Source organism: Leuresthes tenuis, unplaced genomic scaffold (assembly GCF_036924035.1).
Source record: "Leuresthes tenuis unplaced genomic scaffold, fLeuTen1.0.hap1 SCAF_21, whole genome shotgun sequence".
NCBI lineage: Eukaryota > Metazoa > Chordata > Actinopteri > Atheriniformes > Atherinopsidae > Leuresthes > Leuresthes tenuis.
The window spans coordinates 1,942,275-1,966,380 of NW_027325375.1; the positions used below are offsets into that span (position 1 = coordinate 1,942,275).

General features: G+C 43.3%; 1 protein-coding gene and 1 pseudogene across 1 annotated transcript in view; both read left to right on the plus strand.

Annotated features, from left to right (window-relative positions):
• LOC140280302 (uncharacterized) overlaps nt 1–1,883 on the plus strand; it is a 40,776-nt pseudogene extending 38,893 nt beyond the window's left edge.
• An 8,129-nt stretch (nt 1,884–10,012) lies between these two features.
• Nucleotides 10,013–24,106, plus strand: part of LOC140280011 (NLR family CARD domain-containing protein 3-like) — an 82,991-nt gene continuing 68,897 nt past the window's right edge. Inside the window, exons 1-9 of the mRNA XM_072375261.1 lie at nt 10,013–10,114; nt 17,779–17,857; nt 18,020–18,227; nt 18,375–20,175; nt 20,384–20,557; nt 20,902–21,075; nt 21,222–21,395; nt 21,999–22,045; nt 22,172–22,420. Coding sequence (XP_072231362.1) covers nt 10,047–10,114; nt 17,779–17,857; nt 18,020–18,227; nt 18,375–20,175; nt 20,384–20,557; nt 20,902–21,075; nt 21,222–21,395; nt 21,999–22,045; nt 22,172–22,420 — 2,974 coding nt within the window. The 5' untranslated portion in view covers nt 10,013–10,046. The remainder of the gene's footprint in view (nt 10,115–17,778; nt 17,858–18,019; nt 18,228–18,374; nt 20,176–20,383; nt 20,558–20,901; nt 21,076–21,221; nt 21,396–21,998; nt 22,046–22,171; nt 22,421–24,106) is intronic.

The window sequence follows — 24,106 nt, forward strand, 5'->3', positions numbered from 1 at the left end:
TATACATCCTTATTCATTAATTTAACCATCTTTAATGTGAATAATTACTAATGACTGTTTATCGGAGAGAAAGTCACAGATTTATCTCATTATTCCCTCCTCAGACTGAGTGGCTGTAACCTCTCAGAGAGAAGCTGTGCAGCTCTGTCCTCAGCTCTCAGCTCCCAGTCCTCCAGACTGACAGAACTGGACCTGAGTAACAACAACCTGCAGGATTCAGGGGTGAAGCAGCTGTCTGTTGGACTGCAGAGTCCAAACTGTAACCTGGAAGCTCTCAGGTCAGGATTAATTCAGCTGTTCAACTGCTAATCATTTTAATTCTGCTTTACAGAATACTACTACTGTTGGTGTCTTTTCTCTCAGAATCTGCCATTTGTGTTGTTTTCTGCAGCCTGTCAGGCTGTCTGATCACAGAGGAAGGCTGTGCTTCTCTGATCTCAGCTCTGACCTCCAACCCCTCCCATCTGAGAGAGCTGGACCTGAGCTACAACCATCCAGGAGACTCAGGAGTGAAGCAGCTATCAGCTGGACTGGAGGATCCACAGTGGAGGCTGGACACTCTCAGGTAAGGAGAGGTCTGCTGCAGCATCACACAATGTTCTTCAGACCGTGCGTACAGATGTTTTCAGTGTAATTTAAGTCTGATCCGAAGTGGAGATGAAACTTCTGAAACATCCCATACCGTCCACGTACTTTCACAACTTATTTCCATAGCTTCAGACACAGTCCGCTCCTTTTCCTTTCACCGGCTCATGAGCTGGTTAGAAGTGATGAGGAGCAGCGAGGGAGGAGCAAACCTCTGTCAGGAGGAGGAGGAAATATCTGCCAGTATTAGCCGGTGTCCCCTTAAAACAGCGTGGATCTGTCAGAATGATGGAGGTTTATCAGGTCATTTCTGAGATAAATGGGCCACAAAGTAAACATACATACCAGCAATCATCTGCTAGTTAATGCACAGCCTGTAAGGAAACATATTCAGCAGATTCAGAGACTTTATTCATCCAGTTAAAGGGATATTTCTGTGTTTTTCAAGTGTGGCTGTGTGAAGGACTCATGAGCAGTCAGCATCTTCCTCAGTGTAGAACAATGTGTGTGTGAGAGCCATGTAATGTCCATGTGTGCATGCTGAAAGAGACGGTGCTGCTCTGACCCCCCTCCTCCTTTCAGGGTGGAGCCTGCTGGAGAACGATGGCTGACACCAGGTCTGAGGAAGTGTAAGTGTGTTCTTCATCTGATTCATGACATCCAGCCATCTTCACACTGTCACATCACTCACTGATCAAAGTGAACAGATGATAGATCAATAACTGCAGCTGGATTGTGTTTGTTCTCTCCATCAGATTCCTGTCGACTCACCATCGACACAAACACAGTGAACAGAAACCTGAAACTGTCTGACAACAACAGGAAGGTGACACGTGTGGAGGACGTTCAGTCATATCCTGATCATCCAGACAGATTTGATGGCTGGTCTCAGCTGCTGTGTAGAAATGTTCTGACTGGTCGCTGTTACTGGGAGGTCGAGTGGAGAGGAGAGGTTGATATAGCAGTGAGTTACAGAAGAATCAGCAGGAGAGGAGGAGGCAGAGACTGTGTGTTTGGAGAGAATGATCAGTCCTGGTGTCTGATCTGCTCTGATAGTTTTGGTTACTCTGTGTGGCACAATAGCAGAGAAACACGCATCCCCTCCTCCTCCTCCTCCTCCTCCTCTGTCTCTCACAGAGCAGCAGTGTATGTGGACTGTCCTGCTGGCACTCTGTCCTTCTAGAGTCTCCTCTGACACACTGATCCACCTCCACACCTTCAACACCACATTCACTGAAGAACCTCTGCTTCCTGGGTTTGGAGTCTGGTTTCGTGGTTCCTCAGCATCTCTGTGTTGAGCATAAAGAGTTTCCTCCTGTCAGAGAATCACTGTTGAACAGATAGTTCAGTCTGTACATGTCTGACTCTTTCACTAAGAAACACCTTTTCAGATTCATGGATTCAGTCAGTTTCTGGTTGAAACTCTTCTAAATGATTCCTTGGAAACTTCTTCCTCTTCCAGTCCTTTAAAGATGGAAGCTGCCATTCTTCCAGGATGTTGTTTTTCTGTGTTTCCAGTCAAAGCTTCACACTGAATATCAGTACGTTGTGTTTCTCTGCAGCTCACTTCAGCTGAGACCATTCAGTTGCTGTCAGCTGCAGTTAGTTTGCTGCACATGTGACAAACTGTGACATCAGAGAGGAATCACTGAGCTGCAATCAGCCAAGATGAATTTCCAACCTGCTGACAGATCTTCACTGATTCTGCTGAAATGAGCAGAAGTTTGCTGAGCAGCCAGGGTTCATCCTGATGATGTGCAGTTATAGACTGAATTATTGATTTCTGATCGCAGACATTTGATATTTTACATCTTTTTACATCATTATTTTTAACATTCAATCTCACATTGTTTGACTTTGTATTTCAAATGTTGAATTTTTAAAATCATCCAAAAGTATTTTCAAAAATCATTTTGATATTTTCTTTTCCATAAAATTTTTATTTAGTATCTGAACATTTAGACTTTTCAATGATTTTAGACTTTTTGATCAAATGTTTAATTATTTATCTAAAAACTTCACTTTATTGATGAAAATGTTTCATTTTTAGAAACTGTATCTCAGATGTTTTATCTTATATTTTTATTTTTTTATGGGTTGTTTATCATTTTTACTAGATATTTGATATATTCAGTATGTAAATAAAAAAAAATAATAATACATTTTATTTATAGAGCGCTTTTAAAAGAGTACACAAAGACGCTTTACACACAAATGTTAAAATCAGGTTAAAAGACAATAGCAGGTCAGTGAGGTAGGAGGGAGCCTGGTTATGGAGGGCTTTGTGGGTGAGGAGAAGGCCTTTGAATTGGATGCGTTGTGGGACAGGGAGCCAGTGGAGGTTTTGAAGGACGGGGGTGATGTGGTCATGGGTGCAGAGTTCTGGATGGACTGAAGTTTATTGAGGACTTTGGATGATGTACCATAAAGGATGCTATTGCAGTAGTCGAGTCTGGAAGTGATGAGTGTTTCAGCAGCTGAGAAGGTGAGTGAAGGGTGTGCTATGTTTTTGAGATGGAAGAAGGCAGATTTAGTGATGTGGTTGATGTGTTGCTTAAAGGAAAAGGTTGCTATCAAAGGTGATTCTGAGGTTGCGGATGTGTGGGGAGGGGGACAGGGTGGAGTTATCAATGGAGAGGGAGAAGTTGTCAGTGGTTCTGGTGAGTGATTTGGGACAGATGATCATGTTGGATTTTTTAGTTCAGCTGGAGACTGTTGGTGTGCGTCCATGATCTGAGATCAGTGAGGCAGATGGAGAAAGTGGACTGAGTTGCAGCGCTGATGGACTTGGTGGGAATGTAAAGAGGAGGATGGAGTGGTTGATGGTGTCGAAGGCTGCGGTGAGGTCGAGGAGAATGAGGATGGTGAGATGTCCAGAGTCTGAGGAGAGGAGAAGGTTGTTGGTGATTTTGAGGAGGGCTGTTTCTGTGCTATGTTGTGAGATCGTTGGAGATGAGATGGGTCTTGAGTTTAGAACTACTACAACTACTTGTTCCAGTATTTTTGACAGAAAGGGGAGATTGGAGATGGGCCGGAAGTTGTTCATGTCATCAGGGTTGAGGCCAGGTTTTTGAGTGTTGGAGTAATGGCAGCCAGTTTGAGTGAGTGACGGAACCAGAAGTGAGGGAGGAGTTGATGATTTGTGTGATGAGGGGGGAGATGGCTGGAAGACAATCCTTGACCAAACTGGATGGGATGGGACCTAAGACACAAGTGGAGGTTCTCATATAAATGTTTTTAAAACCCTACTCACAACCCTACTCTGCAAACTTGAAAGAACTGCAAATATGGTGCTAATTTGTATCAGATACATAGCACGGCACAAGGTAATTGTAGTTTCTTTTTAAAGGGGTCTTTTATAATTATATTCTTATAATTTGGAGTTGTAACTACTAAATTGAGAGTACAAGGAGAGATTTACAGGGGTGAAAAATACATTCATGTGATCAGATTTTAAACATGCAGTTGTGTGTATAGACACATAGCTGAAGTCAAGAGCTCTCTATAACAGTTGGTCCCATATCTGTAGCCTCTTCTGTTAATGATTAACAAGCCTTCTATATTGCACTGAAGTCAGGGTTCAGAGGTCAATATTTCAAGGCAGGACTCATTTATAATCTTCACACTGACAAAAATGTCTTTCATTTTGTCCTAATTTCTCAGATTCTCAGAACATGCAGACTCCACTCAGAAAAGCCCCAGCCGGGAGTTGTAGTGGCAATCCAAAACAAAAAAAAAAAGGCCATTTGAGGGAATTTGAAGTCCTTGTCTACGTGTTGTGGTGACAAAAAAATCACATCTTCCATAAAGTATGCTTTTAACGTTTTATTTATGCAGATACTGATAGAAATGGTTGATAACAGCCTCCTGAACCTACATATTTTGGGGGCCAAATTGTGACAATACTACGTTTTTCCTTGTGGACTAACGCAGCGATTACAAATTTTGCTGTGAGACAGGGCTGACTATGCTGTTTATTCAACCTCCAGGACAGGTAAAACTGACGAAACCAAACACAAAAGCAACATCAAACATCGCGGCCACTTGAAGAGGCCAGGACCACTAAACAGTTATACTTATTATTACTAAGTATTGAATGTGAAATATGCGGCTTTTGAAGATGTTGGTGGATTATGTACATTGCAGTCACTACAGACGTCCTATTGGAGGCAGTGGATCCCTAACTATTCAAAAAAGCAGGCGCCCCTTTCCTTAATGGTCCATGAGAATACAAAAAAAGAATTAAAAAATGAAGTGTTGTTAGAAAAATTCTCTCAAAATTAGGCTCAGAGTCGCTGGATACGATTAACACAAAACATTTATTTCTTGCAAGAAAGAGACAAGTCCGCACAACCTATCAGGAAGCTGGCTCAGAGTTGTCTGCTAACAAAATGGTGCTAATGCTATTTATATTGTTTATGTTTGCTGACCACACAATGTTATGGGAAACAGACATTCAATGTTATGGGGAAAGGCATTACTAGCCATTTAATGTTAGGGGAAGACGAGTTCAGACAGTCAAAACACTTTTGCTTGCTACATAGTATTATGAGAACCAAAAGACAGGAGGAGGCCTCCCCACATCACAGAAACTCTTATTCTTGCAGCTTTTCTCATAGCCCGATGTGGATAGAGTGAATCCAGTTTTTCTTGTTCTCATCGTCTCTGTGCAGTTTAAATAACAGCTTTCCAGTATCAGGGGTGCTTTGTTTTGCTTGCCTTATTGACTCAATCCCCCCTGTCAATGTTTCAGCCTGTGGTCCTGAATGAGCACCCAGTCTCCTGGCTGCAGATGATGTCGGAGCACCGTGGCTGGCACAGGGAGTATAGCCTTGTACTGGTCAGTGGTCAGGGCAGGTCTCACTGGACCTAGAACAATGATGCTTAATGTTAAAAACCCCAAAAATATTGTGAAATTTCATCAAGAGCTCGTTTAGCAAACCCGGGCCCATGATCACTGCTTACGAGCCTTGGTATTCCCCAGCATGGTATGGTACACAATACTTCAATTATCATGCATTATACATCTGACTTTTAAAACGCATACAGTTCTGGCATAGTCTCTTCCTTTTATAGTACCTGTTCTCCCTCTATCACTGCTCCTCTTCTTGCTGCTCGGCCCAAAGATGAGCTTGGTTTGGCTCTGCCTTTTCCTCCCTGTCCTGTTTCCCTGGACTATCTCACTCACCTGCACCTTAATGCTAACATCAATAATATTGTTAATATTGTACATTTTTACACTTATATTTTAATACCCTACACTCAACACTTTTTTACTGAAGCATTTTTCTTATTTTGTGTGGAATTATTGTGCCATGGTTTTTTTTATTCGACATATTTATATTTAAGTTCTTATCCTTAATTCTTGGGAACAGGTAAAAAGAAAATTTCACTGCACATTGTACTATGTATGATTATGTATGTGACAAATAAAACTCTTGAATCTATAAACACAGTCAGATACTAAACTGATAGAAATGAAAACAATACTCCATTTCAACATCATGTTTTCAGATGTGTCTGAAATCTTAAAAAACCTTGAGGGCGGTGCGGAGCTTTTGAAATTTGAGGTAAAAATGGGGAATTCTGAGGCTTTTTGGACCATTATGGTGACTCATGAACTAAGGGAAAGTTACCACAGAAAATTATTTATTATTATTATTATTTTGAAAATTAACCGGATGTTTTATTTTGTTTCAATAAAATAAAAATATCTCCACATTAAAACGCATTTTTTTCTCACAGTCATCTACCACTTAAACTGCTCTCCACCTACATTTTTAGCTTGATGTGCTCCTCTTCCAGTTACAGGTGAGACTGACTGACTCACTAACATCAAAGTCCGACTTGTGTGTGGTAGTTACCATAGCGACAGTGCATGTTTTTGATGACGCGCAGCACGTAAGCCCAAACTGAGCCCCTGTTTTATTAAACAGTCGCGCTACTCTTGGCTCTTCAAATATTAAATCACCACAATTTAAAAAAATAAATAAATAAAAATACCGAGGACACGACCTCGGTGTCCTCTATGGTAGTTACGGCCTTGTGCACACATCTGGTGCATCTGTAGCAGCACTAAAACTACAGAGCTCCTGCACAGAACAGATCCCAGTTCAAAGCCTGGTTTTAATGTTTCTGATGGCGATTCTGGAGAATCTCAGAGAACATTCAGAGAGAACGGCTGAATAAATATTTTCAGATCAGAGTTTGTTGTTCAGGAACTTGGAGGCGTGTTTTAACATGAACTCCACTGGTCAGACAGGTTCTATCTGTCCCGCCTCCATCACAGGTGGACTCTGCTCTGACTGGTTCCAGGAAGCAGCTCACCTGTGTCTCAGTCTGTCGAGTGGAGAGTCTTCTTCTTCTGCAGCTCTGAACAATCTGTGAGTTTCCTGTTTGTTTCTGCTCTGTAATGTTGGAGAACATGTTCGCTTCTTATTTCAGAACAAACTTTGATCAGTTTGTGTTTGAAGACAAATCTACACGATGATCAGATTATTAATTAACTGGATTCAATCAAAATGACGATCAGCTGATGTTTCTGTTTGTTTTCTTCACAAATAAACTGCTTCATGCTTTTATTTTATTTAAGTTAAATATATTTATCACATTCATGACCAGAAAAACAGCCGTAAAATCTCAAACACCCCTGAGGTGGATCGTACCATTTTCTAACAGGTTTGGTGATTATTATCTCAAAGGAATGTAGAGATGATGATGTAGCTTCATGCCTCCATCTAGTGGACAGGTAGTGGAAGTACAGCAGCTGATGGCAGCTTCCTCTGCCTCAACACTCCTGTCTGACTGCATTCAGCTGACACTGACATGAAACAGAGAATCAGAGCCAATCAGTGGAGGAGCAGCTGATCTGTTTACAGCACAGATGATGGAAAAGAGGATTTGAGTTGATGTGCAGATGAATGATCTGTGTTTCCTCTGCAGATGAAGGTAGAAAGTGTGTGTGAGCTGATGGGAATTCAGCAGCATGGATCCATCTGACAGAAAGTAAGTCTTCAGTGTTCAAACCAAGCTGACTAACAGTTAAGATGATGAATAGTTCTCAGATAAAATAGTTGATATCTGCTTAATTTATTAATATTCATCATGTCCAGCTGTACATAACATGTAATGTAAACATGGTGCATAAAATCTGTAATATAAATTAAAATTAAATTAAAACAAAGTGTTTTAAGATTTTATTTAATCTCAATTAAATATCCTAAAACTGTCACATTTTTACTTTTTAATGCAGAATTTTACTGACCATGTAAATTTAAACCAAACGTTTATTTTTTTTACAATCAAGGTTAAAATCAGATCGGATTAGTCCGTCACAGTTATTCAGTCGGATCAATCGGAGACGCACACTTCAACATGAACCTGACCCTGAACCCAGCTGTGTGTCCATGAGGAGCGACAGGTCAACAGGTCGTTTTATTGACTTTAAATCAGACCAACGTTCACGGTCTCTGAGGTGAGCTGAGTGTAAATGGTGTAACACTGTAAAATGTACCAGAATCAGTTTGAACAGTTCTTATTCCAACTTGTGTTTAATGTGAGCTCTTATTCACATCATTTCATGTTCACATGTGAAACTGTCAGAGTGGAAAGAATAGAAGTGCAGGAGATTGTTCAGAGGAAGAGGAATGAAAGCCGACTGTAGTAAGAACGAATACATGTGAGTAAATGAGAGGGAGGCAGGTAGAACAGTCAGGCTGCAGGGAGCAGTGATCACAAAGGTGCAGGAGTTCAGGTACGTGGGAGCAACTGTCCAAGGAAGTGTGGAAAAGAGGTGAAGAAGGATGGATAAAAGAGTCAGGAGTGATGTGTGACAAAAGGGTCGCAGCAAAAGTGAATAGAAAGGTGCAGAAGAGAGTAGTGAGAGCAGCCTTGTTGTAGGGTTTGCAGACAGAGGCACTGACTGAGAGACAGGAAGCAGAGCTGGAGGTGGCAGAGCTGGAGATGTTGAGCTTCTCTTTGGGAGGGACCAGGATGGACAGGATTAGGAATGAGAGCATCGGAGGGACGGCACAGGTTGGAAATGTAGGAGACAAAGTCAGAGAGGGCAGACTGAGATGGTTTGGACAGAGGAGGGACAGTGGATGTATTGGTGGGAGGATGCTGGAGATGGAGCTGCCAGGCAGCAGGAGGAGAGGGAGACCAGAGAGGAGACATATGGATGTGGTCAGCGTGGATATGAAGGTAGTTGGTGTGAGAGCAGAAGATGCAGAGGACAGGGTGAGGTGGAAAAGATGGACTCGCTGTGGTGACCCCTGATGAAGGGAGAGGCTGAAAGGAGAAGAAGAAGAGTGTAAAAGATAAACTGAACTTTATTCATCCCACAGCGGGGACTTTTCTTTTTCACAGCAGCAGGAAACAAGACAGCAGGTGACCAACAGAAAGTTCACCCATCAAGTTATTATAATAATATATCTGAAAAAACACAAGACAAGACAAAAGAGCAACATAAAATAAAATCACATATTTGGAAGATGATCTAAAAAAAGAGTAAAATATTCAGTATGGGCTATATTATAAAAGAAAATAAGGGAATAAACTGAACATATTTCACACCATTTGGTCCTAATAATGCACAGATTGCACATTTTGTACAGCACAGAGAGAAATAGTTGGTTGTTGAGGATCCTGATGGGCTGAAAGATCTGCGGCAGCGTTCACTGCTGCTCTTTGGAAGCAGCAATCTGTTGCTGACAGAGCTGACCTGCATCAGTGGTGGTGGTCCAGTCCAGTTCATCGTTGAGGTGAACACCAGGAACCTGCAGTCCTCCCCAGTGTCAGTGTATATTCTCCAGGTTTTATCAGTCAGTGCCAGGTCCTTGTATGCAGGTTGTTTCTGCTCACCTGTGTAATTCCTTCCTCTGTATTTTTCTTGTGATCAGCCGCTTCGTCCCTCTTTGGTTCTCTTTTAGTTTATTTGCAGTTTTTAGCTCCTGCCTTGGCAGCACTTTAAATTGAGTTGTTTCAGTCAACCTTTTTGCCAGCCCTCGCCTCCTTCCTGGTAACTTTTAGGTCCTCAACCTCCCGCTCCACCACCACTTCTGACAATAACCAGTTTTCAGATGAATTATTTCAGACTTGGATCAGTTCTTGATTTCTCTGATGAGATTAATCAGCTGCATCATGTGTGTAAAGTGATGTTTACTTTAGTCTTTCTGCTCTTTATTAAAACAAAGGGAAGTTTTCATTTGATTTATTTAAAACATATAATATCGTTAATATATCAGTGATTGATCTGAGTAAGCATTAAGTCAGTAATGTTAACTTTTTTTTAATTCATTAAAATTTAATCTCACAGCTTAATATCTTAAAACCAAAACTGTCACATTTTTACTTTTTAATCCAAACTGAATTTTACTGAACATGTCAATTTAAATTAAACAAGTGTTTTTTTTCCTATCAGCAGCTTTCAGAGACCTGAACCTGAATCCAGCTGTGTGTCCATGAAGAGCGACAGGTCAACAGGTCGTTTTATTGACTTTAAATCAGACCAACGTTCACAGTCTCTGAGGTGAGCTGAGTGTAAATGGTGTAACACTGTAAAATGTAGCAGAGTCAGTCTGAACAGTTCTTATTCCAACTTGTGTTTAATGTGAGCTCTTATTCACATCATTTCATGTTCACATGTGAAACTGTCAGAGTGGAAAGAATGGATGTTAAAATAGGTCTCTTTCAGTGAGTAAAATATTAATAATGATATTTATTATATAGGAGCTGGTTCTAAAATAAATGTTCTGAACAATGCTTTACAAACAGTCTAACACGAACAAAGTCACATGAATCAATAATAACTTTGATTTGGGAGTACTTCGAGGACCTCCTCAATTCTACCTACACGCGCTCGGAGAGCTCGGACCCGGGGCCTCCCATTTCTGGGACTGAGGTTGCTGAGGTGGTCAAAAAGCTTCTCGGCGGCAGGGCCCCAGCGGTGGATGAGGTTCGTCCTGAGTTTCTCAGGGCTCTGGATGTTGTAGGACTGTCTTGGCTGACATGCCTCTGCAGCATCGCGTGGACATCGGGGACAGTGCATCTGGACTGGCAGATCGGGGTGGTGGTCCCTCTCTTTAAAAAAGGGGACCGGAGGGTGTGTTCCAACTACAGGGGTATCACACTCCTCAGCCTCCCTGGTAAGGTCTATAGCATCAGCTGCTTTACAAACAGTCTAACATGAACAAAGTCACATGGATCAATAATAACTTTGATGGTAAATGTCCCTCAATGCTCACGTGGGCAATGACAGTGAGACCTGGAAGGGTGTGATTGGGAGGAACGGCCCCCCCAATCTGAATCAGAGTGGTGTTATGTTGTTGGACTTCTGTGCCAGTCATGGACTGTCCATAACAAACACCATGTTCAGGCATAAGGGCGTCCATATATGCACTTGGCACCAGGACACCTTTGGCCGCAGTTCGATGATCGACTTTGTGGTTGTATCGTCGGACTTGCGGCCGTATGTCCTGGACACTCGGGTGAAGAGAGGGGCGGAGCTGTCAACTGATCACCACCTGGTGGTGAGTTGGCTCCGCTGGTGGGGGAGGATGCCGATCAGACCTGGCAGGCCCAAACGTATTGTGAGGAACTGCTGGGAGCGTTTGTCAGAATCCCCTGTCAAGAGGAGCTTTAACTCTCTCCTCCGGCAGAGCTTCAACCATATCCCGGGGGAGGTGGGGGACATTGAGTCCGAATGTTCCGTGCCTCCATTGTCGAGGCGGCTGACCGGAGCTGTGGTCGTAAGTTGGTCGGTGCCTGTTGTGGCGGCAACCCCCGGACCCGCTGGTTGACACCAGTGGTGAGGGAAGCCTATCGGGCCTTCCTGGCCAGTGAGACTCTGGGAGCAGCTGATGGGTACCGACAGGCCAAGCGGGTCTCGGCGGTTGCTGAGGATAGAACTCGGGCCTTGGAGGAGTTCGGTGAGAAGAACGATGAAGAACGACTTCCGGACGGCCTCGAAGAGATTCTGGTCCACCATCCGGTGTCTCGGGGGGGGGGGAGCGGCTCACAGTCAATACTGTGTATGGTGGGGACGGAGCTTTGCTGACCTCAACTAGGTCCGTCCTGCCCACAATTCGGGGGTACTGGAGAGGAGGATCTGTCGGATAGTCAAATATCGGATTCAGGAGATGCAGTGTGGTTTTCATCCTGGCCGTGGACCATCTCGACTGTGTCCCTCGGGAAGTTCTGTGGGGGGGGCTTCGGGAATATGGAGTGCCGGACCCCTTGATAGGGTCCGTTCTGTCTCTATATGACCGGTGTCAAAGTTTGGTCCGCATTGCCGGCAGTAAGTCGGATACGTTTCCGGTGAAGGTTGGACTCCGCCGGGGCTGCCCTTTGTCACCGTTTCTGTTCCTAACTTTTATGGAGAGAATTTCTAGGCGCAGCCAGGGCGTTGAGGGTGTCTGATTTCGCGACCTCAGAATTGGGTCCCTGCTTTTTGCGGATGATGTAGTTCTGTTAGCATCGTCAGGCCGTGACCTTCAGCTCTCAATGGAGCGGTTCGCAGCCGAGTGTGAAGAGGCTGGGGTGAGATTCAGCACCTCCAAGTCCGAGACTAGGGTTCTCAGCCGGAAAAGGGTGGAATACTCTCTCCGGGTCGGGAATGAGATCCTCCCCAAGTGGAGGAGTTCAAGTATCTCGGGGTCTTGTTCACAGTGAGGGACGAATGGAGCGTGAGATTGACGGGCGGATCGGTGCGGCGTCTGCAGTGTTGCGGGCTCTGCACCGACCCGTCGTTGTGAAGAAGGAGCTGAGCCAGAAGGTGAAGCTCTCTATTTACTGGTCAATCTACGTTCCCATCCTCACCTATGGTCACGAGTTCTGGGTAGTGACCGAAAGAACAAGATCGTGAATACAAGCGGCCGAAATGGGTTTCCTCCGCAGGGTGTCTGGGCCTCCCTTAGAGATAGGGTGAGAAGCTCAGTCATCCGGGAGGGGCTCGGAGTAGATTGAGAGGAGTCAGATGAGGTGGCATCTGGTTAGGATGCCCCCTGGACGCCTCCCTGGGGAGGTGTTCCGGGCACGTCCCACTGGGAGGAAGACCCCGGGGAAGACCCAGGACACGCTGGAGAGACTATGTCTCGCCTCGGGGGTCCCCCCGGAAGAGTTGGAGGAAGTGGCCGGGGACAGGGACGTCTGGGTTTCTCTGCTAAAGCTGCTGCCCCCGCAACCTGACCCCCGGATAAGCGGTAGATGATGGATGGATGGATGGTAAAATGTCTGAACAGGTTTTCACAAAGAAGAAAGTTTAAAACCCAAAAACATGACAATAATAATACCAATAACCTCCTGAGCCCATGTGGCTGTATTGATCATGGTGGCCTGACGGTTTCTCCTGCAGTGCTGCCTGAGGGCTCCGAGCTCATCCAACAGTGGTTTCTGTCCTTGGCCTTTCCACACTGAGATTTCCCCAGACAGTAGATGCTGAAAGACCAAAGTTCTTTACAATCTGACTCTGAGGAATATTTCCTGAACTGATGATGATTCTCTGATGGAGTTTGGCCCAAAGCGGTGAGCCATGACCCATCCTTGTTGGAGAGACTGAACCTTTGGTGGATGCTGCTTTTATACCCATTCCTGACACCCTCACCTGTCAGCAGGTAACCTGCTGGTTGGAGAAGCTCCAGAAGCTGTTTCTGTAGATTCTATAAACTTTCTGTCTTTCTTTGACTCCAGAACAACTTGTACTGAGTGATGCTGCATCAGATTCTACATTTGCTTCTGTTTTCTAAAGACAAAGAAGTTGGTCAGTGAAGACTCTGAAAACCATTTCTTTGGACTCGTTTCTGTTCAATAAATCTGGAAACCAATTAACTGATTCCAGATTGAAGCTTTTGTTGTATTTTAGAAACTGCAGATACAATCCAACCAACTGTTAGCCCAATTTTTTCATTGGAAGCTCAAGAACAAGCTGGAGAAATCGTTTATTAAAAAAGTATTTATTAGTGGTCACAAGTAGAGTATATTGCAGCGCTGGACTCGGAGTGCCAGAGCTTTGTTGCCTCTCGCTACTCTCCCATCTCCCTTTTGATGTCCTCTGCACTTGACTATAGCAACTTGTTTTGGTTCAAGTATGGCATAATAATTGATTTAAGTGTTTAACCGGGGTGCCTGCTGAGGTCACGAAGCCTTTCCTTTTCCAGTGACACATGTCTGGTATAGAGGCATGTCTTTAACTGTAAACACTGTTTTTGTTTTCATTTCACTAATTTATTCAATGTTTATTGTTAGATTAATTAATATTTATCTGCAGAGTTAGAATTTGCTAATAGTATTAATATAGTGTTCAGATGTACAGCTCTCTGGTTGCTGTGGCTGTTTTTAAATGTGCCATGAAAACAAACCTTGACTTGACTTGTTATGAGTCAGACTTACTGCAGCTGTCTTTAAATTTCTTTTAGAGTTTTCTTCTTTAAGAAACTCATTGGTGATATCTGACTCTCGTTGTGCCTTTTATTGCCGTGTTTTTGTTAATTTCCTAATAATCTAACTCACTTTAAACCTTTCTGTAAAGCACTTTGCTGCTCTGTTAAGATAACAGATCAATTGATTCATAGATCTGCTGCAGTTAAATAGTTAAATGGTTTAATGAGATCAAATATAAATACTGATGATGAATATTAACTCAGAATTGGTGAAAATAAGCAGAGGAGAAGTATTTAGATCAGCTAAATTTTAAGTCATGTTACTGTGATCTCTAACACAATAAAGGCTAACCTTTAATGATTTAAGATGGTAAGAAACTGTCTGACACCTATCTGTCTGACCTTGCTGTTAAATCCCGATATTTTCACATATGTCATATGGTCTGACTGTCTGGTCTCAGACCTGCTTCAGGTGGAAATCATAAAGTCTCAATTTGTAGAACATCTTTTGTTCAGGCAGTTTTTCAATTAAAGGATCAAAGATTTAAATGCTGTGTTTGCTTGTCTGACTTTAACTTTTTAAGAGAGCTGTTAAATCTTAATTCAACAACAAACTGGTTCTAATGTTTAGTTTTAAACAGTCTGTTCTTCCTGGATTTATTTTGGATTTTTTATTTTTTATTTTGTTATCTCTTCACTGTGATACGTGCATTGAAAAGCGGATTTCAGATTGTCCATTCAATTTGGTATTTCTCCCATTCATCCATTTTCTATACTGTTAGTCCGTTAATCGGGTAGCGGGGGGGGGGGGGGGGGGGGGGGGCTGGAGCCCATCCCAGCAGTCATCGAGCGAAAGGCGGGGTACACCCTGGACAGGTCGCCAGTCCATCACAGGGTCACACATAGAGACAAACAACCATGCACACTCACACTCACTCCTAAGGACAATTTAGAGTCACCAATTAACCTAACATGCATGGTTTTGGACGGTGGGAGGAAGCTGGAGAACCCGGAGAGAACCCATGCATACACGGGGAGAACTCCACACAGAAAGGCCCCAGGCGGGGATTAAACCTGGAACCCTCTTGCTGTGAGGCTATGGTGCTAATCATCACACCACCGTGCAGCCCCTTCTCCCATTCAAATTTATTTTAAAATAAATTAATTGTTGAATTGATGATAAATGCTCTAGTAAAAACTTCCATTATCATTGTAAATTTTTCGACTAAATAACTATATGTAACTCTGGTACTCTTTAAGTACAGGCCAATGATCAATCAGAATCTGTCCTCACTCTCAGGGCTGAATGGGGGAAGAAGGAAGCAGGGTTGGGATGAGATAATCTTAGGGTGAGAGCATTTATGACAAAGCTAAGGATATCTAACCTTTTCTTTTCCAATTACACATGTCCACATGTACAGCCTAAGCTGTTTATGCTGAATCTGTATAAATGGTCAGTTTTTTCTTTTGCTAAATGGCATGCTTCTGTTATTGAGCATGCGTGATGTTGGGAAGAGGTGTCTTATCTTCTAGTGTAGTAGGTTGTGTCCCTGGAAAAGATGACGTTGTGTCTGGCACATGCTGTGGTAGAGGTGCAGAGGACTGCGTCTGAATATAGAATTTAACTTCTCCTAAAAATGCTGACAGTCTGCAAGAAATGTTCCTTTTTTTTCGTCTTTATCTGCCCTTGCTTTCTGGAATAAACCTGCCTCCTTTAGTTTTGCTGTTGCTTGATTCTTACTGCCTGTAGCTTGTTTTGAAAACATGGAGAAATCCCGTAGTAGCGGTGGAGCACTTTCACACCCCCCAAACATTCCTCTCTCTTGCATTTCTCTCGTCCAGTTCACAAATCTCTCAGTCCCTCCTTTTTCATCTTCTCTTCGAACCTTTTTTATCCATCTAGTCAAGGTGTTAAACAATACCGACCCCAATGAGGTTTACCTGTTTTCCACTTCTCAACTATGATTTGTGACATGTTTAAATGTTTACACGTGTTAATCAGAATGGGTGAATGGCGCAATGCCCGAGTGTTGGACCCGACCAAGAAGCTTCTACACAGAATCTTTTACTCTGTGCGCTTGATCGCTGGGGGTTCTCCCAGTCCCTTCACTCGTTTTAATTCACCAATCTCTGTAACACCCTAACTAAATTCCCCTTTATTTTCTATTCCAATGCCCCCCTTTTACAGAACCACTTGAGATCTGTGTCAGTGTAGGAATTCTCGATCAGTCTCGACTGCTCGATACACTTCCACTAACACAGTAAAATATCAACCAAGTAGCAAACCACCCCACATTTTCATGAAAAATAATAAAACTTAGCCCTGTGTACTTATGCAGAGATAAACCCTTAGTATATCGTCTATGCACAACAACTGCAGAACCACCGCCGATTGCGGAGAGAAAAAAAACAAATACAGACCCACCGCCGATTGCAGATAAAGGTCCAAGCGCCCTCGTGCGCAGAAAATACTCACATCCGGTCATGCAGTAATACCGAGATTACTCACACCGCGATAGCGGACTAATAGACCCCCGCCCATTGGCATCTAATTCCTATTCAATTTAGAAGACAGGATGAATTTATGTTATCTTAATTTATGTCTTTTATTTGGCCAAATTGTACTAAACTAGGACACATATGACTCTCCCTATGTGAGACTATGTGTTTATACTTTACATGTGACCACCTAGTAAACCTGTAGACACAAATTTTGTGCTTTTGATTTAGTGATCGGAGGACATCCTAATTCAGACAATTTAGTTTAGAATGACCAATGTGCAGAAATTTCACATATCTTGATACAAGAGGTTTTCTGCTCACCGTGTGTTTTAGGCGCCTTGAATTGTCTGAAGAAGGGTCCCCTCCAACCAGCTCCGGAAGTCCTCGATCGGACACGGTCTCAGAGTCAGCCAATCCGGGTCACGGCACCAATTGTTAGCCCGATTTTTTCATTGGAAGCTCAAGAACAAGCTGGAGAAATCGTTTATTAAAAAAGTATTTATTAGTGGTCACAAGTAGAGTATATTGCAGCGCTGGACTCAGAGTGCCAGAGCTCCCGCAGGAAATCCGTCAGGCCGAGCCCCGTTATCCGGAAACATGTCATATTTATATTCAGCTTTATCTCTTTATATCATATTTATATTCAGCTTTATCTCTTTATATCATATTTATATTCAGCTTTATCTCACAGAAGTTGTTTTCACACTTGTCAGAGTATAATTGGCCAGTTTTGGGTGACATGCTCAGGCCAGCTGCTGTCCTTGTTGTGTTCTTTGGATGTGATAAACAATGTGTGTGTGTGTGTGTGCTGTTTTAGGCGTGGATCTAATGGACCAGACCTATCTGCCCTAATAGAGATGTTTTGTCTGACCCAGTTGTTTATGTCATTCTAAGGTATTGGACCATTTAAGGTCATCGATTGTGCAGTATGAGCAGAGTGGAAAAGTAGGAACATAGGTTATTTAGGAAAATACAGAATATGAATTTATAATGTCTAAGATAAAAGCCAATTATAACAAACACATCAGCTCGACTCCTCACAAACACACAAATCTTCTGTCTGTTCACACAGTTCTGTGTCCCTTCCTCCTCAAACTGCTTCATCTGACATCAGCTTCCTCCCCCTGTTAGAGACACACTGAGTTCTTATCTTCTGGAACACAGATGCTGCTGATGTGCTGCTTCAGAGTTAATCAGCTGCTTTATGGCTGCGTTCACTGTTCACATCCACACATCCCTTCATGGACCTTTACCTTGTGTTTGTCTCTGTGTGGACAGACACAATGTGAGCTCATTCTTCATCATTCCTCCACAGAGTGGACCAGCAGAGCTCAGAGGTTCCCAGTGGTCAGTCTGCCCAGCAGCATCAGACACAGCTGGACTCCATATTTATGGTCTGTACATGTACAACAACTACTTTTCCATCTATTGTGTTCACAGTCATCTCCAGGCTGCACTTTGTAGACCAGCGGATTGTCATTGTGTCCAACATGGATCTGATGTTTGGCTCCATGATTTCAGTCTGATTGGCTCATTCATATAGTATTCTGTTCCAGCTGCTGGAGGACAACATGCTCACTTTTGTGAAGGAGGAGCTGAAGAAGATCCAGAAGGTTCTGAGTCCAGATTACCCAGAATGCTTAGAGAGTCAGAGGGAGGGTGAGGATGAAGAGCAGAGGAGCAGCAGAGAGGCATTAGTGAAGATCACAGTTCACTTCCTGAGGAGAATGAAGCAGGAGGAGCTGGCTGAGCGTCTGCAGAGCAGTAAGAGGATTTCTCTAAAGATTTAACCTGCTGGATAAATGACACATTTACTGATGTCTCAGCTCACCGAACAACACATGTTCAAATACTCATTCTTCACAGGGTGGAAATGTCTGTTTACTGATGTTATTTCTTGTCATCATTCAGAACTTCTTGCTACAGTTTGTGGACGTAAAGTTAAATCTGCTCTGAAGAAGAAGTTCCAGCGTGTGTTTGAGGGGATTCCTAAAGCAGGAAACCCAACCCTTCTGAATCAGATCTACACAGAGCTCTACATCACAGGGGGAGGGACTGGAGAGGTCAATGATGAACATGAGGTCAGACAGATTGAAGCAGCATCCAGGAAAGCAGGCAGAGCAGAAACATCCATCAGACAAGAAGACATCTTTAAACTCCCACCTGGAAGAGATGAACCAATCAGAGCAGTGATGACAAAGGGAGTGGCTGGCATTGGGAAAACAGTCTTAACACAGAAGTTCACTCTGGACTGGGCTGAAGGCAAAGCCAACCAGGACATCCACTTCATGTTTCCATTCACTTTCAGAGAGCTGAATGTGCTGAAAGAGAAAAAGTTCAGCTTGGTGGAACTTGTTCATCACTTCTTTACTGAAACCAAAGCAGCAGGAATCTGCAGCTTTGAACAGTTCCAGGTTGTGTTCATCTTTGACGGTCTGGATGAGTGTCGACTTCCTCTGGACTTCCACAGCAAGGAGCCCCTGACTGATTCTACAGAGCCCACCTCAGTGGATGTGCTGCTGACAAACCTCATCAGGGGGAACCTGCTTCCCTCTGCTCGCCTCTGGATAACCACACGGCCTGCAGCAGCCAATCAGATCCCTCCTGGCTGTGTTGGCATGGTGACAGAGGTCAGAGGGTTCACTGACCCACAGAAGGAGGAGTACTTCAGGAAGAGATTCAGAGATGAGGAGCAGGCCAGCAGCATCATCTCCCACATCCAGACATCACGAAGCCTCCACATCATGTGCCACATCCCAGTCTTCTGCTGGATCACTGCAACAGTTCTGGAGGATGTGTTGGAAACCAGAGAGGGAGGAGAGCTGCCCAAGACCCTGACTGAGATGTACATCCACTTCCTGGTGGTTCAGGTCAAAGTGAAGAAGGTCAAGTATGATGGAGGAGCTGAGACAGATCCACACTGGAGTCCGGAGAGCAGGAAGATGATTGAGTCTCTGGGAAAACTGGCTTTTGAGCAGCTGCAGAAAGGAAACCTGATCTTCTATGAATCAGACCTGACAGAGTGTGGCATCGATATCTCAGCAGCCTCAGTGTACTCAGGAGTGTTCACACAGATCTTTAAAGAGGAGAGAGGGCTGTACCAGGAGAAGGTGTTCTGCTTCATCCATCTGAGTGTTCAGGAGTTTCTGGCTGCTCTTCATGTCCATCTGACCTTCATCAGCTCTGGAGTCAACCTGATGGAAGAACAACAAACAAACTCTGTGTGGTTAAAAATATTTAACAAACCTAATCTAAAATATCTCCATCAGAGTTCTGTGGACAAGGCCTTACAGAGTCCAAATGGACACCTGGACCTGTTCCTCCGCTTCCTCCTGGGTCTTTCCCTGCAGACCAATCAGAGGCTCCTACGAGGCCTGCTGACACAGGCAGGAAGTAGCTCACAGACCAATCAGGAAACAGTTGATTACATCAAGGAGAAGATCAGTGAGAATCTGTCTGCAGAGAGAAGCATCAATCTGTTCCACTGTCTGAATGAACTGAAGGATCGTTCTCTGGTGGAGGAGATCCAACAGGCCCTGAGTTCAGGAAGTCTCTCCACAGACAAAGTGTCTCCTGCTCAGTGGTCAGCTCTGGCCTTCATCTTACTGTCATCAGGAAAACATCTGGATGTGTTTGAGCTGAAGAAATACTCTGCTTCAGAGGAGGCTCTTCTGAGGCTGCTGCCATTGGTCAAAGCCTCCAACAAAGCTGTGTAAGTACAGAGATAAATATGTTTTAAATACGCTGTTTACTTGTTAAACGAAGAGAAAATAACAGTTATTTATCAGATAATCTTTTAATTATTTTATAATTTATTATTGATCTACTTGCATATTTCGATTTTGAGGGATGTGTATGAATATACTCCTGCTGTTTATCTGAGAGAAAGTCACAGATTTATCTCATTATTCCCTCCTCAGACTGAGTGGCTGTAAGCTCTCAAAGAGAAGCTGTGCAGCTCTGTCCTCAGCTCTCAGCTCCCAGTCCTCCAGTCTGACAGAACTGGACCTGAGTAACAACAACCTGCAGGATTCAGGGGTGAAGCAGCTGTCTGTTGGACTGAAGAGTCCAAACTGTAACCTGGAAGCTCTCAGGTCAGGATTCATTCAGCTGTTCAACTGCTGATCATTTTAATTCTGCTTTACAGTCATGGATGAACAGCTGACCTGTTCAGGATGGTGTCCGCTGTTTACTTGTTAAAAGGAGAGAAAATAACGGAGTTATTTCTCAGATAATTTCAGTTTGTAGATAACACTGATTCACAGCAAACAGTTACATCAGATCAGTTCACATAAAGAGGAAAGAAACACGCTGCAAGAATGTGGCAACACTTTATAATAAATAATTAGGATAAATCATTATTCATTAATTCAACCATCTTTAATGTGAATAATTAATAATTAAATAACTTAATTATTGTCCTTTTATTCCTCCTCAGACTGAGTGGCTGTAAGCTCTCAAAGAGAAGCTGTGCAGCTCTGTCCTCAGCTCTCAGCTCCCAGTCCTCCAGTCTGACAGAACTGGACCTGAGTAACAACAACCTGCAGGATTCAGGGGTGAAGCAGCTGTCTGTTGGACTGCAGAGTCCAAACTGTAACCTGGAAGCTCTCAGGTCAGGTTTCATTCAGCTGTTCAACTGCTGATCATTTTAATTCTGCTTTACAGTCATGGATGAACAGCTGACCTGTTCAGGATGGTGTCTGCTGTTGGTGTCTTTTCTCTCAGAATCTGATCTGCCATTTGTGTTGTTTTCTGCAGCCTGTCAGGCTGTCTGATCACAGAGGAAGGCTGTGCTTCTCTGATCTCAGCTCTGACCTCCAACCCCTCCCATCTGAGAGAGCTGGACCTAAGCTACAACCATCCAGGAGACTCAGGAGTGAAGCAGCTATCAGCTGGACTGGAGGATCCACAGTGGAGGCTGGACACTCTCAGGTAAGGAGAGGTCTGCTGCAGCATCACACAATGTTCTTCAGACCGTGCGTACAGATGTTTTCAGTGTAATTTAAGTCTGATCCGAAGTGGAGATGAAACTTCTGAAACATCCCATGCTGTCCACGTACTTTCATAACTTATTTCCATAGCTTCAGACACAGTCCGCTCGTTTCCCTTTCACCGGCTCATGAGCTGGTTAGAAGTGATGACGAGCAGCGAGGGAGGAGCAAACCTCTGTCAGGAGGAGGAGGAAATGTCTGCCAGCATTAGCCGGTGTCCCCTTAAAACAGCGTGGATCTGTCAGAATGATGGAGGTTTATCAGGTCATTTCTGAGATAAATGGGCCACAAAGAAAACATACATACCAGCAATCATCTGCTGGTTAATGCACAGCCTGTAAGGAAACATATTCAGCAGATTCAGAGACTTTATTCATCCAGTTAAAGGGATATTTCTGTGTTTTTCAAGTGGGGCTGTGTGAAGTACTCATGAGCAGTCAGCATCTTCCTCAGTGTAGAACAATGTGTGTGTGAGAGCCATGTAATGTCCATGTGTGCATGCTGAAAGAGACGGTGCTGCTCTGACCCCCCCTCCTCCTTTCAGGGTGGAGCCTGCTGGAGAACGATGGCTGACACCAGGTCTGAGGAAGTGTAAGTGTGTTCTTCATCTGATTCATGACATCCAGCCATCTTCACACTGTCACATCACTCACTGATCAAAGTGAACAGATGATAGATCAATAACTGCAGCTGGATTGTGTTTGTTCTCTCCATCAGATTCCTGTCGACTCACCATTGACACAAACACAGTGAGCAGAGGACTGAAACTGTCTGACAACAACAGGAAGGTGACATATGTGGAGGAGGTTCAGCCATATCCTGATCATCCAGACAGATTTGATGGCTGGTCTCAGCTGATGTGTAGAAATGTTCTGACTGGTCGCTGTTACTGGGAAGTCGAGTGGAGAGGAGAGGTTGATATAGCAGTGAGTTACAGAGGAATCAGCAGGAGAGGAGACAGAGACTGTGTGTTTGGATGCAATGACCAGTCCTGGTGTCTGTTCTGCTCTGATCGTTCTGGTTACTCTGTCTGGCACAATAACAGAGAAACATCCATCTCCTCCTCCTCCTCCTCCTCCTTCTCTGACTCTAACAGAGCAGCAGTGTATGTGGACCGTCCTGCTGGCACTCTGTCCTTCTACAGAGTCTCCTCTGACACACTGATCCACCTCCACACCTTCAACACCACATTCACTGAAGAACCTCTGCTTCCTGGGTTTGGAGTCTGGTTCTGTTCATCTGGTTCCTCAGTGTCTCTGTGTTGAGCATAAAGAGTTTCCTCCTGTCAGAGAATCACTGTTGAACAGATAGTTCAGTCTGTACATGTCTGTCTCTTTCACTCAGAAACACCTTTTCAGATTCATGGATTCAGTCAGTTTCTGGTTGAAACTCTTCTAAATGATTACTTGGAAACTTCTTCCTCTTCCAGTCCTTTAAAGATGGAAGCTGCCATTCTTCCAGGATGTTGTTTTTCTGTGTTTCCAGTCAAAGCTTCACACTGAATATCAGTATGTTGTGTTTCTCTGCAGCTCACTTCAGCTGAGACCATTCAGTTGCTGTCAGCTGCAGTTAGTTTGCTGCACATGTGACAAACTGTGACATCACAGAGGAATCACTGAGCTGCAATCAGCCGAGATGAATTTCCAACCTGCTGACAGATCTTCACTGATTCTGCTGAAATGAGCAGAAGTTTGCTGAGCAGCCAGGGTTCATCCTGATGATGTGCAGTTATAGACTGAATTATTGATTTCTGATCGCAGACTTTTGATATTTTACATATTTTTACATAATTATTTTTAACATTCAATCTCACAATGTTTGACTTTTGTAGTTGTTGAATTTTTAAAGTCTTCCAAAAGTATTTTAAAAATCATTTTGATATTTTCTTTTACATTAGATTTGTATTTAGTATCTGAACATTTAGACTTTTCAATGATTTTAGACTTTTTGATCAAATGTTTAATTATTTATCTAAAAACTTCACTTTATTGATTAAAATATATCATTTTTAGAAATTGTATCTCAGATGTTTTATCTTATATTTATATTTTTTTATGGGTTGTTTGTCATTTTTATTTGAACATTTTTTACTCTTTATCTCAATAGATTGATTCAATTGTTACTTTTTCTTAGAGGACGTTGAGTTTTAACAGATTTTTCTTCCAGAGTGTTTGATACTTTATAAATGTAGATTTCTTTAGATTTAATAGGATCCTGAGCTATTTAAACTCCTCCAGTTGAGGCAGAGACTAATCACGGACCTGGAGGGTATGGTGCAGCACGACGGCCAAAATTAAGACTATTGAGCACTCGGCGGTGGCTGCATAGTTGTCACAAAAGGACGGAAGATTAAATTATTATATATATTATATATTATATAGTATATTGTTTGTCACATGCTTTAAGATTCAAATAATAACATAGCGTTCCTCACACCATATTTCAAGTATTAGGACCTTGTGAGGACCTTATTAGAGCCTTGTTTGGAATTCTTAGGACCTTGTTCTGTCCTTATTAAGAACTGTTAGGACCTTGTTCTGTCCTTGTTAAGAACTGTTAGGACCTTGTTAGGAATTCTTAGGACCTTGTTAGGACCTTGTTCTGTCCTTGTTAGGAACTGTTAGGACCTTATGAAGACCTTTTCAGGACCTT